The 15,503-nt window shown below is 44.5% G+C and overlaps 1 protein-coding gene and 1 long non-coding RNA gene across 2 annotated transcripts in view; both read right to left on the bottom strand.

Moving 5' to 3' along the window:
- Positions 1-1,284: 1,284 nt before the first annotated feature.
- Positions 1,285-15,503, bottom strand: part of LOC126037147 (electroneutral sodium bicarbonate exchanger 1-like) — a 111,113-nt gene continuing 96,894 nt past the window's right edge. Inside the window, exons 4-5 of the mRNA XM_049797420.1 lie at positions 1,653-1,757; positions 1,285-1,382 (exon numbers count right to left, since the gene is read on the bottom strand). Of these exons, the coding sequence (XP_049653377.1) occupies positions 1,670-1,757 (88 nt within the window). The 3' untranslated portion in view covers positions 1,285-1,382; positions 1,653-1,669. The remainder of the gene's footprint in view (positions 1,383-1,652; positions 1,758-15,503) is intronic.
- Positions 14,093-14,972, bottom strand: LOC126037149 (uncharacterized). Its single transcript, XR_007505528.1, has 4 exons — positions 14,872-14,972; positions 14,657-14,729; positions 14,451-14,571; positions 14,093-14,133 (listed from the first exon to the last, which is right to left on the bottom strand). It is a non-coding gene; the product is annotated as an uncharacterized LOC126037149 (long non-coding RNA).

The raw sequence follows: 15,503 nt of genomic DNA on the forward strand, positions 1-15,503 counted from the left end.
GGCAAGCGCGCTTCTAAAAGTATAAAACTCCGTTTCATTTCAGAGCGCAGCTGAGCCACCCCGCTCCTCAAGACTCTGCCATCTGCACTGCTGTGGCTGGGACTGGGCAGTGCTGTACATCCCAAAGGCCACCAAGTCACACCCGTGTCCCTGCTGCTTTGCCGGGAGCTTCTGTGATGCGAGCGATGTTCTCGGGGCTGATCTCTTGGACTGCAGCTACTCCGTCCCTGACCGGCAGCTGGCCAGGAGGGTTGTGTCCCAGGTGGAATTCCACCTCTCTGACGAGAACCTGGCCAAGGATGCTTTCCTCCTGAAACATGTCCAGAAGAACAAGATGGGCTTCGTCAGCATCAAACCGCTGACGTCCTTGAAGAAGGTAGGCAGCGCGTTGCGTTGGCCAGCCAAGGTGGGAAGTGGCCTCCACGTGGAGGATGCCTGGGTGTGTGGGTGTGCTCTGGCTGTCTGCCATGGCCAAAACACTGCTGTGTTATCAACAGCTTTCTAGCTACCAGTACAGAGCACAGCACTACGAGGGCTGCTGTCAGGTAAAGGAACTCCAACTCATCCAGATCCAATACAGAAGGAAAGTGGAGAAACAACAGAGGGAGCAGCCCAGGGACACAGAGCCCCAGGTCTCATCTGGCCGCTCCTGTGACCATATGGTGTATTCAAAATCAAATACCTGAAGTGCTCCCTTAGATGCAGTTTACAGCCAGGGGACAAGAAGGTGGCAGTTCTGCATTTGGCAGCTCCCAGGCTGATGGCAGAGCCAAAGCAAAAAAAACAAACCCAAAACCAAACCAACCAAGAGAGGTAAAACTGGAGCGCAGGGAGCAAATGCTTTTCTTTCACCTTAGGCCAACTGCTCGGACGCTCTCTATGCTGCCCTGCCACAGAGGGCATCCCTCTCGTACCAGTAAGAGACATAAGAGTGAATTAAAGCCAGGACCCCAAACCACACCAAAAACCTGGTCGTGATGAAGAAGAAAGTGGAGAATGCATCAAATATAACAGAAAATTATTTTGGACATTCCCAGTTTACATTTGGAAAAAAGAGAAGGAAAACAAAGAGGAGGAATTAGGTATTAAAAGAAGAGCACTGAATGATAAAGCAGTAGCAGTCCCTCTACCACTACAAACCCACACCCCCCCACACACGTACACACACAGACTGAGCACCACCAAACTCCCCTTGACTGTGACGTTCCCCTCAGCTTGCTGGTCTAGAGATACTGAATGCCTGAAGCACACCAAGGATAACTGAAAACATCTGCATGGCTTTAATGGGAATCCTCCAACTGAAACAAAGCGCTTTCTCCCTCTGTCTGCGTTGGCACATCCCCGAGTCACGCTCTCACTCCTCTCCTTCAAAGTCAAGATTCCTAAACGTGAAAAGCGGGAGTGGGGAAAGGCGAAGGGAAGAGAAAAAGAGGGAGAGCATCATCAGTGGAAGACCTGCCAGCTGCTGCTGATGTTGCCCTGTTCGGGGGACCACCCCAGCAGAGAGGAGCTGGTTTGCGTGCCACAGACCTCCCTGCCTGTTCCCAGGGACAGGCCGTTTGCTCAGCCTTGCCGGCCAAAGCGTGGGAAAAGCGTAGGTGTGCGCCGTCGCTTGCTGAGGAGCACGGTCACGTTCACGTACAATCCTTTACCTTTTTCCTCCCTGGATTCAAAGGGTTTCTGTCTTCAAAGTGAGAGCCTTCCATACGGTCATTTGTGACATTTCATCCAGGATAACAATCTCAGAAGGATCAGTCCTGCAATAAATATTTTACATAGCAATCCGTGATTATGGGAACTGATGCCACCAAGGGCATTAGCATCAGCAAGAGGAACAGCGGAGCCCCGAGAATCAAAGCTCCGCATAAGCGTGGGAGGTTTTGCTGGATGAGGAGTTTTGGGAGGCAAGCCGGGGAGCTGCAGAGCAACAGCTCTGTGCAAAGGCTCTTGCTGGGGCTTAGCCCCGGTCCAGGTTCCTAAGCCACTGCTGGTACAGATCACGCCTGCAACTCCTCATGTGTAAGTATGAGGATCTCCAGCTACCGTAAAGGCACTGATGAGGCAAGGTTTGGGGGTCAAACGCGAGTGCTGCAGCCACTCTGCTTGGGGTCAGAGCCCTGCAATCACCTCCTGCAGCCCTGCCCCTACCCAGCTCCGTCCACACAGCCCCTGGCATGGGTCCTTGCAGCCCCAGAGACTGGACTACGGCTCCGCAGCAGCCTGGGGCCACCAAAGCTGAAACGCTGAAGCCCCGACAGGCTTCCAGCCAGAGAGGGTGGCTGCCCTCCTCTTCCCCTGGGGTGCTGAACCTGCTGGCAGCATCAGTCCCCAGCTGGTGCGTCTTGCGTACATCTTTCTCAATTAAATGTACAGTGGATGTCTTCTCGTTCAGCTAGTCTGGAGCTTAAAAAGCAGCTTAAAAATACGGGACAGGGTAATTTTTGGTGGACATGGCCAGAGCCTGCATGTTCTTGAGAGAAACTTTGGAAGAAGACCTAAGCCTTAAGGCACTGCCCTGAGGGGGTCTCCTTCCATGACGCAAATGCTGCTCTGGAGCATGGCGAGCTCTGTCCCAGCAGTGCCCAGTGCCTTTCCCTGCCTGCTGTCACAGGATGGCCACACGGGAGAACTGTGGCCAAGCTGCTGGAGCACTCCGGCCTTACAACACCAGAAGGGCTCAGGAGGAGAGTGTGGCAGTGGAAAGAGCAGCTCTGGACACAGCAGGCGCTGGGGCTCCCTGGCAGTGCTGCTGTTCCGGGACTCTGCACACAAGCACTGCCCCTGCGTTTCCAGAAGTGGACTCGGAGAAAGGATTGTGGACAAACAGGTCGCTGCAGGATCCTTTGGGGCGGCTCCTCCTTCACACAGGCTCTGGGTCACACTAGATCGGTAGATACTGAATTAGAAATGGGATGGATAATGACATTTCTTTGTGGACAACATGATTCCAAGGAAGAAAACCTGAAAACACAAAACAAACCGACTACCAACCACAGGTAGTCATACTCGGGCCACGCTCGGAGCTGGGCACCCCAGGGGTAGATGGTGGCTGAAGAAACCCTCAGGCACAGGGAAGGGGAGGGAGTCCATGCTGACCAGCATGCTAGGAGGCAGCAGGCAGTGCTCAACAGCCCACCCCTCGCCTCCTTCTCGGAAAACACCCCACTGGACTCTGCTTAGTCCAACCTGGCCCCGCAGCACTCGACGAAAGGCAGAGCAACAGCAGAGCTGGCCAGGAAGCAGGGGGCTGCGGCTGGACCCCCCAACCCCTCTATTACTTGCTCTCTCTAGTTTCTGCAGTTGCAGAAGCAGTAGCAAGAAGTTACACCAACCCACTGCAGTAGCAGAAGCGGAGGCGACTTCACATGAACCACTTCTTTGCTTAGACCTAACAAGTAAAACCACAGGAGACGTTAATTCCTGCAATGGAACGTCTTGCTCAAAGTTACTAACCGTACACAATCTCAACGCAGAGCTGCTCCTCTTTAAGGAGACTGATCATGCATCCCTCACCCCCTCCAGCTGGACCTCCAAGCCACACACACAGCAACCAGCTAAGAAAGCAGACAGAAAACAGCAAAGTTTGCAGGAAGTCTGGCATCAAGGAGCCTCCCTCACCTTCAAGTCCAAGGTATTTTCTGGCTCTGGTCATCTTGCGTTCAGCACAATCACAATTAAATACATTCAGTATTGGGTTTAGGGTCTTAGGGGGATGTATTGTGGCAGAAGCAAGAGAAAACAATGCATTTGTTACTGGGGTTTGTTTTAGTTTAGGCATTTACTTACCTGGGGTTTGTCGATAACCCTGAGGATCTTGCAAAGCTAGCACCGATTGCTTTGCTTTTCAGTAAAAACAAAAATGAGAAAGAAGGCCACATACAGCTTTTCTCTCCTTCAGGTATTCCAGAAAGAACTTGCCCTACTACCAGCTCCATCTGGCAAATGAATAAAAACCTCTGTCCCCAGATGATCAGCGATAAGACACTATGCCAGGAAGCGATGTGATGATGCAATTGCTAACAGCTAAGAAGCGCTGCTTCTAGCACTGACTCTTGGTGACCTGCGCTGGACCAGATTCAGACAGGACTGCTAGAGCCAACAGCAGCTGCAAAGTTATAACCGCAGATGTTTCCCAGAGCATAGAAAAGCCTGCTGGAGGGATTCACCCTAAAGGACAGGAACCACGCTTGGCAATACTGTCTCTAGCTTGGGCTGCTTCCTTCTGAGTATTGTAGGGAGAGGAGTCTTTATGCATGAGGAACTTGCCTTTCAATCACTTTGACAGAAGACTTGCTCCATAAACAAAGGAAAACACTTCAGTTGAACTGGTGCAGTTTGAACTTTATTTAAAACAGCTGTAATCTAATCTGCATAGTGCTGGGGCAGCATCCAACCTCTGCAATAGCCAGGGAAACTCCAGAACAGCAACATCTCTCTGCACGCGGCCAAGCGCTGAGTCAGGGTACATTAAAATAAAGCGTGTAATCTGACCCATGCTGGATCAAGTCCAGGAAACTAGTAACCTGACTTCTTCCTAAACTTCTTCTTAACACCCTAAGAGTGAGGGGGGGAAAAACAACAACAACAACAACAAAGCACAATTAGAAGATAATTCTGCAAAGCAAGAGTTAAAAAAAATAAATCCATGTACAGGCATATACTTTGATATCAACTAGCTAGGTTAGTTTGAGACCAGCTGCAGAAATGCATGTGCTGACTAGAGGTTAAGGGCACAACAGCCTTTAACAGGTCAAGTGGAAGAATTTGTTTAAAAGCATGGTAATATTACAGGCTTGTAGGCCATTACAAAACACTTTTCATAGTTGCTTTGCCGTTTATCTTATCACCTACTTCAGCTTTAATTCCTTCAAATTAACGATGGAGTTTTATTTACACAAGTGCTGAAGTTGTATACCTACTGTAACTAGTACACAGACTTGACAGTATTGAAAGACCATGGTTTTAACCCAGGTCACAAAACCAAGGTAACCATTTTATAAACTCAGGGTGTAGCTCTGCTAAAAGCCACTGAAGTAACATAGGTTCTCTTTCTTAATTTTAACCTGTGAGTAAACGTAAGCCTTGCACTCTTAAGTTTTGGGGTTTTTTCGAGGGGATAAGGAGGAATAAGACCTCTCAAACCCACTAAGGCACATTTTCTAAGAGATGAATTGCACTTGAAGCAAGCTGGAAACCAGAGGTAATAAGGAAAAAAGGTAAGTATACGGTCATGGTCATGCTTTCTCCACAAGTTTGGAATACCAGCAGTAGGGGGAATGCTGGAGAATGAAGACCGTGCAAGGTAGCTACATGCCCCTTCGGTCTTGTCACTAGGGTTTGAGGTGGATGCTTAAAATGATCAGAGCTCAGAATTGCGGTTTAAGCCAAGCAACTAATTTTAAAAGAAGTCAGGGGTATCTGTTGTCCGCACAGCAAAATGGGACTTCAGCTGTCAGCGCAGTTTGCAAGCTGCACTATTCAGAGGGTGTTAATTCAAAACCTGGAAATACTAGAAGCAGGAAAGCAGTGTTCCTAGTCTCCTCAAATTTACTCTACCATGACATCATCATTTTGTAGAACATACTTTTTCTGGCACTGCCCTGCCCGCCTTACATTTGGTTTACTTGTTTGAGGTTTTTAAGCAGATCCCACGTGCATTAAAAAAAATTAATAATAATTTAAAAAAAATCTTTTTGGAAGACAGTATTTTACAGTACATACGAAAATTCTCTGGAAAAACATACAACTTCATTTACAAAAACACCAAGTTATAAAGAAGTTACAATAGAGAGAGAGCACAACATTTGTTTCATGGGATCAGAATTTCTCCCCACCCCTCAAAAAACCCTCATGCACTTAACTGGGTAAGCAGTGTTACCAGTTTACAGAACCGGAACTTCAGACTACTACAAGTTTTCATGTAACCACGTAGAACAGCTTTCAGGGTTTATCTGAAAACACTCTCTGCATGCCAATTCCTTTCAAGACTCTCCCTTGCAGGTGGGTAGCAGTGCCACAACAGCCTTGGCTATTGCAATGTTTAAGTACATCTTCAAGCTGTGTGTTCCGAGTTTAGCTTTCCTACCCAGCGACAACAAAAAAAGCCCTCAAGTCTCATGCTGGAGCAGTCTCAAGACAAAAATCAGATACAACGGCATGGGACACGTCTATCATCTCCATACCTTGGTAGCATCCTCTGCTGCGTTGTCTTCAATACCACAATTATTTATGGGCCTCCATGGGAGGCAATACTTGTGTAGCGCGTGGCCGTGTTAGGCAGGGGACTAGCTAGCTGAGGAAGCTGAGCACCATTGTGATAGATGCCCAGGAGTGTATGTGCCAACCGGGAAAATAGTTTAGGAGAAGAACAATATATGCACATGCACTAGGAAAGCACAAATGAATACAAGCACGTTCAGACACACTTGACACCACAATGTGGTTGCAGTAACTAGTTAACCTGTTTACCTACATTCTGAATCCAAGTCACAGGGCAGCTTGGTTTTTGTGGCTTTTTCCAAAGCTGTTTCAGCTAGTGACAGTCAAGACTTTTAAAAAGACTAATAGGGATAACTCTTACAAGAACATATTTGGGAAATGAAGGCTGAAAGAAGTTAAACTAAAAAGCATATTTTTGTTTACATCAATAAACGCGTAGAGTATTGATGTGAAGTAGTCTAGGCACTAGCAGAGTCCATTCAGCTTTTCAGTTAGCCCACCGAGTAAAACCCCTTCCTACTTACATTGTCTGTAGATCTGCTGCTGACATCTTCTGGACTGCCGCCGCCTTTGAATGCTGAATCCTGGCCAGTTAACTAGAAGAACAGAATACACAGACTCAAAATAATTGCTATACTGAAGTTACCTTCATATTTGAGTACAGCTTCCAGTCAACACATTAACCGTGTTAGTGGCCATTCTTAAAACAACATTTAGACAACACTACCCTTACCGCACAGGAATCTCAAGCCTCGCAAGAAGTCGTACTACCCAAACCTTGAAATCTGTACCTGAAGTATTCAATAGTAGGTAACAGTTCTGCAAGCTGATTCTTTACAAGTGTCAAAATGGAGTTTTTTCTAGTTGTTCTTTGCCTCAAATCAGAGGTCAAGCCACGCAAACAGCTGTTTAAGGAGAGTTATGTATAGCAAGAAAACAAATCAAGCATTAATCAAAAGCTCCCACAAAACCCAGATTTAACAAGCAACTCCACACGGTCGTTTCAGCAGTGGACAACCTGTTGAGTAGGCTGCTGATTTCTAAAGCAGCAAAACTATCAAGAGGCATTCGAAAATCATCTGCCAGAACAAGATTAGCTCATACGTCTACATTTATAACATTCATGTCCTCTTCCTTTTGAGATTTGGGTTTTTTCTGAATGAAGAACTGCTTCCAGTTCATTGAGCAATGGGTCAGTGCAGTAATATACAAGTACAGTAGTATTTAGAGAGCCTGCCACCAGACCAAAACCAGTCACTAGTGCCAGATCTCAGGGAAAAAAAATTGTTTAATAGCTATACAGTCCGTTCAAGACAATTTCTCACACCTACATCCTAGTAAAACTAGCATTATGCTTAAATTTAGATTCCTGAATCCATTGGGGATGTATATATGCATTTCTTCTCAGTTATGTCATGCATTGTACATCAAGAATTAATTCTACTTCAAACCCTCCCTGGCCTAGCCCCCCTTCCTTACCTTTTCTCCATCTGCTAGTGTTTTGGGGCGTTCTTCTGATGGAGGTGAATGAGGTCCTTCAGTGGTCACTGAATAAGGTCGTTTAGGTGCACTGTTCTTAGGATCTGTAATTCCAGTCCCACTTAATTCATGCTGTCCTTGGACAAAACGTCCTCCTGGTTGAGAAACTGTGTTACGTCCTGGAATGGTGCTACCAACTGGAGGTCCCAATGTTCTTATTGCAACTGTAGCCTCCACTTCTGTAAGAGACACCGCGCTTCTAGAGTTCAGCCGTGAAATTAAAGACTGCATTCCACCCACCACGTCAATACATACTTGAATCAGTAACAGGAATGGAGAGTCCCTTAGACACTGATGGCTCAGCTACACGAGGTAGCTTCTCTCTCTTGTTAGCACCGTTAGATTTCTGGTACGCAGCATTTCTGTAAGAGTCAGATGCTAGAGTTATAAAAAGCTCGTTTGTAAAATACTATACATTTCCTTTCCAGAAAGCCCATGCAAGACAAATGTCTGTCTTCTTAGTTCATTGTCACAGCTCTACCAAACAACAAACTCCCAGGCAATCTAGCACGAGATCTTCATTTTGACCGCTGAACTTCAGACCGCAAATTTAAACTTCAGCGTTTTCTTTAGTCAGTCTCTATGTACTTGCACTGTCTTCCAGCTTAGTACCTCCAGCACTCTGTACTGCTTTCCATGAATGGATCTGCTCTACCCATACGGGCATCCCATTTTATTTTAGTTTTAATGCCACTCCTCCAGTACCAAATGGTCTGAACACAGCAGGCATTACACATTTGGTACTCTTGGGCTATTACTCTCAAGATTACATATTCCTCCTGGGCTGAAGTAGCTTATGAACAAGCAGACCTCCCAGGAAGTGACACACACTTTTACTGCCCGAGTTCTCATACTGCTGCACCAAGGCAGCAGCAGCTCTAGTGTTGCTGTGATCAAGATCAGCACTTCGTTAGAACATCATACTGCTTGGCATTAACCATACTTTTTGTTAGAAAGAACAAAATTACCTACATGGAAAACACTCCGGCTTCAAGTTACACACTAACCCAAGGAGATCTACATTCAAGACCAAATAATTCCTCCGGTATCCACTTCTCCTTTCTTCCGACATGTCTTCATGGATATTAAATTCATTTTTTCAAGGATTTCTTTAACCTGCCTCCCCCCACGTGCCCAAAGGAGATGACAGCTTTCTTCCTGAAGCCATTAGAGCCCTCCACGTGCTTATGAACAACACAGATTCAAACAAGAAATCCCAGACCTCATTCCCATTGCGAGTCAGTTAAAAAGCAGCTTCTTCACAGCTTTAAGGTTATGGTGCTAACCTTTCTCTCTCGGCTGGAGAGGTGTCCACTTTAGCAATCTTATGTGATGAAGAGGAATTTTCCGGTGTTCTGGAGCCCGTGTCTCTGGAACTGTCCAAACAGCTTCCATCTGAAGAAGTCCTTTTGCGCTGAAGCCCACCAGCATTTTGACTAGTACCTGGCATGCTTTGCTGAAACAACAACATCAAAATAATGAAGTCTTCAAGTAATTATTAAAGGAAAAAAAAAATATTGCCAGAAGAGCCCAATTTTTAATATACCTTCTTTCTTTTCGGTAAGGTTTCTGCAGGCAAAAAATGGTGGAGGCGCTTTCTCTTCACATGAGCTGCCTCAATCTTCATACCTTCCTTTAGCACATTGAGGTGGTTAGCCTGGCTGTAAACTAACAGGAAATTTAGTGTTGTAGCTCAGTGGGAATGTTTGCATTGGGTATTTGTCAAAGTTGTTGACATGATTTACATTTGCCACAACATTCAAACACAGTGCCACTGGATGTAACGTACAAGACAAGCATCGGTTCGGGTAACAGTGCAAGTCTGAGGAAGTCACCCCACCTGGCCTGAAACTCAGACAAGCGTTTTGATGCCTTTTTTCTGTGCTTGTCTCATATCCCAAAGCATGAGCTAAAAAGAAGGTCCGCTTTTACTGCATTTACTCATGTTGTCTGAGCAACACAACACACAGCTCATGCTGGTACCATGGAGAAATGTTTGTTTGCACTGATGAAGAGTTTAAAGGAGTCCACTGCTTAGAACTTTTTGTCCAAACACACTCGTCACTTCCGAAGAGTAACCCGATTTCCTTAGTTTGTCGTTACGATAGCAAGGCATAAGCCTCACAGCACACGTGCACTTCTGAAAGGCACAAGAGCAGTCAGCTTGGGAAGAAGTAAACAGACTTTGGAACCAAAGACCTGTACTTTCAAATGACTGCTCACCCCCAAGCCCCTTTATTCTAGCATTATCTAACAACGCTTGCGATATGACTTTATTTCTGCATCTATCAAAAGGAATAAAAGAAGATGAACACGGAGCTTGACGTGCAAGACTGCATGTCATTACAATGTGACCACTCACTGCCTTTCAAAGTTCTGGGATGGTATCGTACAGAAACTGTTATTTTGGAAACAATACTGTCAGCAGGCATTCACAACTTCTTTTAGAGCCTGATACAGTTAATTCCCACTTCCAAAGTTCAGTAACTGACAACTGCTTTTGACAAGTGTAGCTACACCCAGTAAACGGGCATCTCTCTCCTGGCTTCACATCTGACTGTCCACTTCAGGAATCGCAGTTCCTTTCTGATCGTTCACTATGATCTGCAGAACTGTTATTTCACATATGGGATATGGTACATAGGGCTGTAGTACACACTTCTGTTTCAAGGTGGACTTACATTGCCAAAGTGTCAAAATAGTATGTTTCTAAGGCTAATCTTCTACGTGTCACGCTCTACAGAAATAGCTAATAGCTAATACCAGAAGGAAGCACAATTCACTTTGTGAAGCAACTTGCACTAGAATTAAAAATTGAAACCCTACGAGACTAGAGCAAAATAGAGGCTTACCTGTATCCTTGAATGACTGTATAACGCACGTTAAATCAACGTTAACACTTTCTGCATTCTCCGCTTTCCTAAACACGATTCCAAGAAACCACATTGACACATATCCACTCCTAAAAAGACAGAGTCACAAATCTATCATTTATGCACAGATGCCAGTTATTCGGGTGCTAGTATCTACTCTCAAGAAGGGATTAAGCAAAACAGTTTAGTTGTACGCAGCAGCTAAAGATTGGAGTCAGCCCATACTCAAGTTCTCCGAGAACTCCTCCCTCAAGTTCTCCCTTCTTTAAAAAGATCCTACATGCTCAGAACCTTGCCCGCCAGACCTCCTACCTACAAAACAGTAGGTACGTAACTGAACATCTCTCACAGGTAAGCTGAGGTGAAGGAGTATAAACGAGGTACAATACATCGGCCAAACTCTAGTTCAGAAAAGTAATGAAACTCACTGTTTACAAAGTTCTCGGCTGCCAGGGAAAGACTGTGGCTTTACATGTGCAATAGATATAAATTCATTCCTCTCCAAGTTTCCAACCAGCACACGAATTTTAGATTCCACAAGGCCAATCCTGATAAGAACAAGAGACATTTACTCATTTTTGACTGTATCCAGCACAGTAGTTATCTGCCTTCTTATAATACAATGCTAATACCAAAAATGCTAACCAGTCAGTAAGTAAGTAGTAAGTTTCATTCAGCTCAGCAGATACTAGATATTTATATCACACACACTGGAGTTGGAGATGTTTTCAGGGACATTGGAGCTTCAAAGTTTCCAAAGACAGAGGCAGTAAGTAAGTTTAACTTGTACTCTTAACAGGTCAGACACAACACTTCAACATATAACCTATGATGAAAATGTCAACAAGAAGCAGATTCCCAGCACCTCTGGCTGCATTTTGAAGTGCAGCAAAGCTCCTTTTTACCCCAAAGATCAAGGAGAACAACCGTTTAGAAAAGGCTCAAGCACAACTCTTCCATTACACCTGAGTAAAGATGCTATTCTTCTTGCAGACTGATCTGTGAAAAGAGTTTACCCTCTTCCAGCCAAACTGAAAAATATCGTTCCTTTAATAAACAAACGATCCAGTCAACACAGTCTCATCAGAGACTTACCCAAGAAATGTATCATGACCACCAAGGCTATTCTTTTAAATGAAGTACTGGCATTTTACCCTTCTACCTAAAACACTGCTACCCTTGAAAGCAGTCAGAACTCTGTACGTTCTTCACAAGTATCTTATGTTGATGAACAACAGAGATGTGCCATCTATTCCCAAATCCATTCAAGAGTTGGTGAACTAAACTTGTTCTTATAGCAAACGGAAGCAAGTTTGTCTTCTGCTTTTCATTTTCCCAGATGCAAAACTAAGCCCCGTTTGCTGCCATTTCTGTCACTGCAAAAACGTCAGCTTTTACTGCAGCCAGAACTTTCCTCATCTTTATTGTGAGATACAATAAGCCTTCTCCACTTAAAACATCTCACATTAAAAACTATTTGGCTCTAAGCCCTCTGCCCAGAACTCCTTGTTGTATACCTAACTGCGACTGACATCAAGCTGTAGCTGACACGATTTTTAAGTGAACAAATTAACAAGTTCAGGTAAGAGGTATTACCTACTAGAGCTGTTTTTAAACAGGAAATAAGGTGTCTTTCAGAGGTAGCTCAAGAATTCAATCATTTGCCTTAGACCGCAAGCCGAACCCTGAAGTATAACCAAGGTGCCCTCAGAACAGGGGTCTGGTACACACAGCTATTTTCCTTGCTTACTTGAGCAAGGCAGGCAAAGCACTCGTTTCTTCAGAAAAAGAACACCACACACATTACAGTACCTTAATTCCTCACCGTTTCCCCTTATTTCAAGACTCACAGTTAGTCACCCCATTCACACAGGTTCAACAAGTTATTACTGGCATGTCTCCCTTGAGACAGTGACAAATACCACGTCAGCAGCAGTCATTTTCTCTAACCACAGTTGAAGGGGTTCTCACATTACCTTTCACAAAGTAGATCAGCACTCCTGCAATTTACCTATCCACTACCAAGCATGCCGAGATGATCATTTCCAGCACTAAACACAAGATGCCTGAGCACACTACTAGATTAAAATGTAGTAAACACTATTTATCACCATTCAGGTACTCTGTGCAGACGGTCAGGTTTCACCCCGATTAAACAGCCTTGTTTCACTTCACTGGAGAAAAGTAGGCTCTGGAACAGGCGGACTACATTACCAGAGCAACTTAGCATTGAGTGCAATCTAGTCCTAAATCAAATATTGCATCCAGTAAAAAAGCTATGAAACCAAGCCTTCTAAGGCTCTACAACAGTCGTCTTCAAAGTGTCGGAGGGGGATGTACCCCAGGGGGTGCACAAGACAATCCACTGGGTCCGGGAAGAAAAGATTAGAACTTCAGTAATGTGTACGTAACTTGTAAAGAAGTAGACATAGACCGCAACTATGTGTTCAAAAATTACTTTTTTTTTGTTTGTTTTGCTCACAGGAGTGCACAAAAGTTTGGAGACCACTGCTCTATAAGTCAGTAAAAGATCAAGCTCTCCAGTGTCCACTACACATCTGATGACATCAAGTAATCCCCATTTACTTCAGTCTCTGCAACAAGGAACATCTTCCTAACTGAAGTAGCCTTGGGTAAGTAGTCTCCTTAGACTCCTAAGGAGTCTGCTTCTCCAGACGGCACAGAGCATACGCACGCTAACCCTCTTTGTTCCTTCTCATCATGACTTAGGTCTTTAGCTTAACTTCTTAAACAGCAAGATAACTTACGCTAACTGCCCTTCACAAGAAAGCTTTTAATTTTGCTGAGGAACTGTCTACTTACCTCCCTACTGTATTCCATGCCGAGCTGCACAGTCAAATACTTTAGTTTTGTGAACTGTATTAACCAAATGAAGCGCAACACTGAATTGAGCGTCAATGATGTATTGAACCCACACTCAAAGCAAGACTTACCACTCTAAGTGATGCTCTTTAGTAGAGGCACTAGCAGTCAGCACAATATAATGTCTAGAAGAAAAGAAAAAGTAACATTCTAGCTCAGGACTTGATATTCCTTCAAATGAAACCAAAACTGCCTTAAATGTATAGAAAATGACTTCCAGACAAGACACATTATATCCTGCAGGCAGCACAGTATTAACTGAAGAAAAACTGATTACATCCTTCAGAATCGTGTTCTGCTGCATTCTAAGTATCAGAGCTGGTATTTTTGTTAATAAAAACAGTGTCAGTGGCAAAACACAAACAGTTTTTCTATCTTCCCTATACTTATCCTTACCAAAATTCCTATGACTACCTCCAGCTTCTGAAAAACAAACATATCAATGCCATCTTGTATTTCGACTGCAAGCTAAAAGTCACTATGCTAACCAGTACGGCAATCATTTCAAGTTCAGGTAACAGATTTCATACATACTTGTATTTCTGAAAAAAGTCCAGTGGTTCAAAGAGCTTTGACCAGTCTGATTTTCCTTGGAGAATCTCATTCGTAACTGCAAGACCTACAATTAAGGTTGAAAACCTTACTACCATTTTGTTTTTAAGAGTAGCAGAGCGTGATAGAAACTTTACAAGAGAAAGGTTTTGAACAGTAATTGACAGATTAAAAAGCAGGAATTCCCTTGACACAATACACGCCTACTACAACAGTTCATTGTAAAACTGCTCCCTTGTTGCCTGCAACAGGTAGACTTCCCAGAGAACTCTTCTGCCTAAAAGGGCACAACACCGCACGGAATATAACCAAGTCAGGTAATGTGGTTTCATATTGCAAGAATGACACCTTTTAAGCAGTTAATAAGCATGGAAAGAACTTTACCATGTCTGAACTCCTCCACCATTACCGCTCGCGTTGATGTAGATACGTTGTATGTAGAGTTCTGCTGCGGATAGGCTGGGGTGATGATAGGCATTACGTGGTATCGGTCTGATGGGTTCACCTGTGATGTTAAAACAATTGTGCTCAGCACCAGCAGCTTAGCTTAGAAGAAAGGTTCAAGGCTTCCAAATTCCATGTCTACATACCCTGGGGTCCCATACTGGTAAATTAAGATTGCTCTCTTCCTGTTGTTTCAGCAATACAGGTCTTGGCCACTCCCTAAACAAGAAAAGCCAGGCACTGACTCTGCCATGTAATTCAGGGTAGGACTGAATGGTGTTGGTCTAAATCTTATATAAAGAACCACCTCAGAAAGTGTTACTGCTTTACGCAAATCAAAATAGTCATCAATAGCTCTTACCATTCTGAAAAAACCAAGAAGAACTTGTTCACCAGAGTAGAAGCCAAAGCGTTTGGATAGAGTTGACACGTTCTCGCTACTAGCACAGCACAGGAAACCCCACCAAGAAATCCCAGCACGTTGGAGTAAATGCCACGTCCTACAATGCAGACATTGTCGTTGCCCTGTAGTCTTCCCGTGCCCAAGCATAGTCCTTCAAATTTACAGCACCACCTTCACAATCTATAGAATACCTATCACCCTTCAGCCTCCAAGTCAGTTATTTTTGCAGTGCAACGAGGCCAAAACTGTTGGTCCTTACAGCGATGCGAAAAAGAATCGTTACCACACCACTTCCCAAAATACCGCTACTCTGAAATTTGCCTGCACTGCTACAGCTACTGCTTCGCTCCAACTTCCCTTGAGAAGAAGGTTCTGCCATTCTTCTAGCACTTGCTCTAGTCACATGCGCAAACGGTATTTTCTTATTCCTTATCTATCAAGCTTTTATACTTCACTGGGCACTTTTTATCCTTTCTAGTCAGGTTCCTGGTAAGCAATGCAGCACCTTGTCTTGTAGGCACTCCCCTCATCTCCCCGCTCCACCCCCATTAAAAAAAAACACAGAATCTACCCCACAGACAGTCCTTGAA

The sequence above is a fragment of the Accipiter gentilis genome, unplaced genomic scaffold (genome assembly GCF_929443795.1).
Source record: "Accipiter gentilis unplaced genomic scaffold, bAccGen1.1, whole genome shotgun sequence".
NCBI classification, from domain to species: Eukaryota; Metazoa; Chordata; class Aves; order Accipitriformes; family Accipitridae; genus Astur; species Astur gentilis.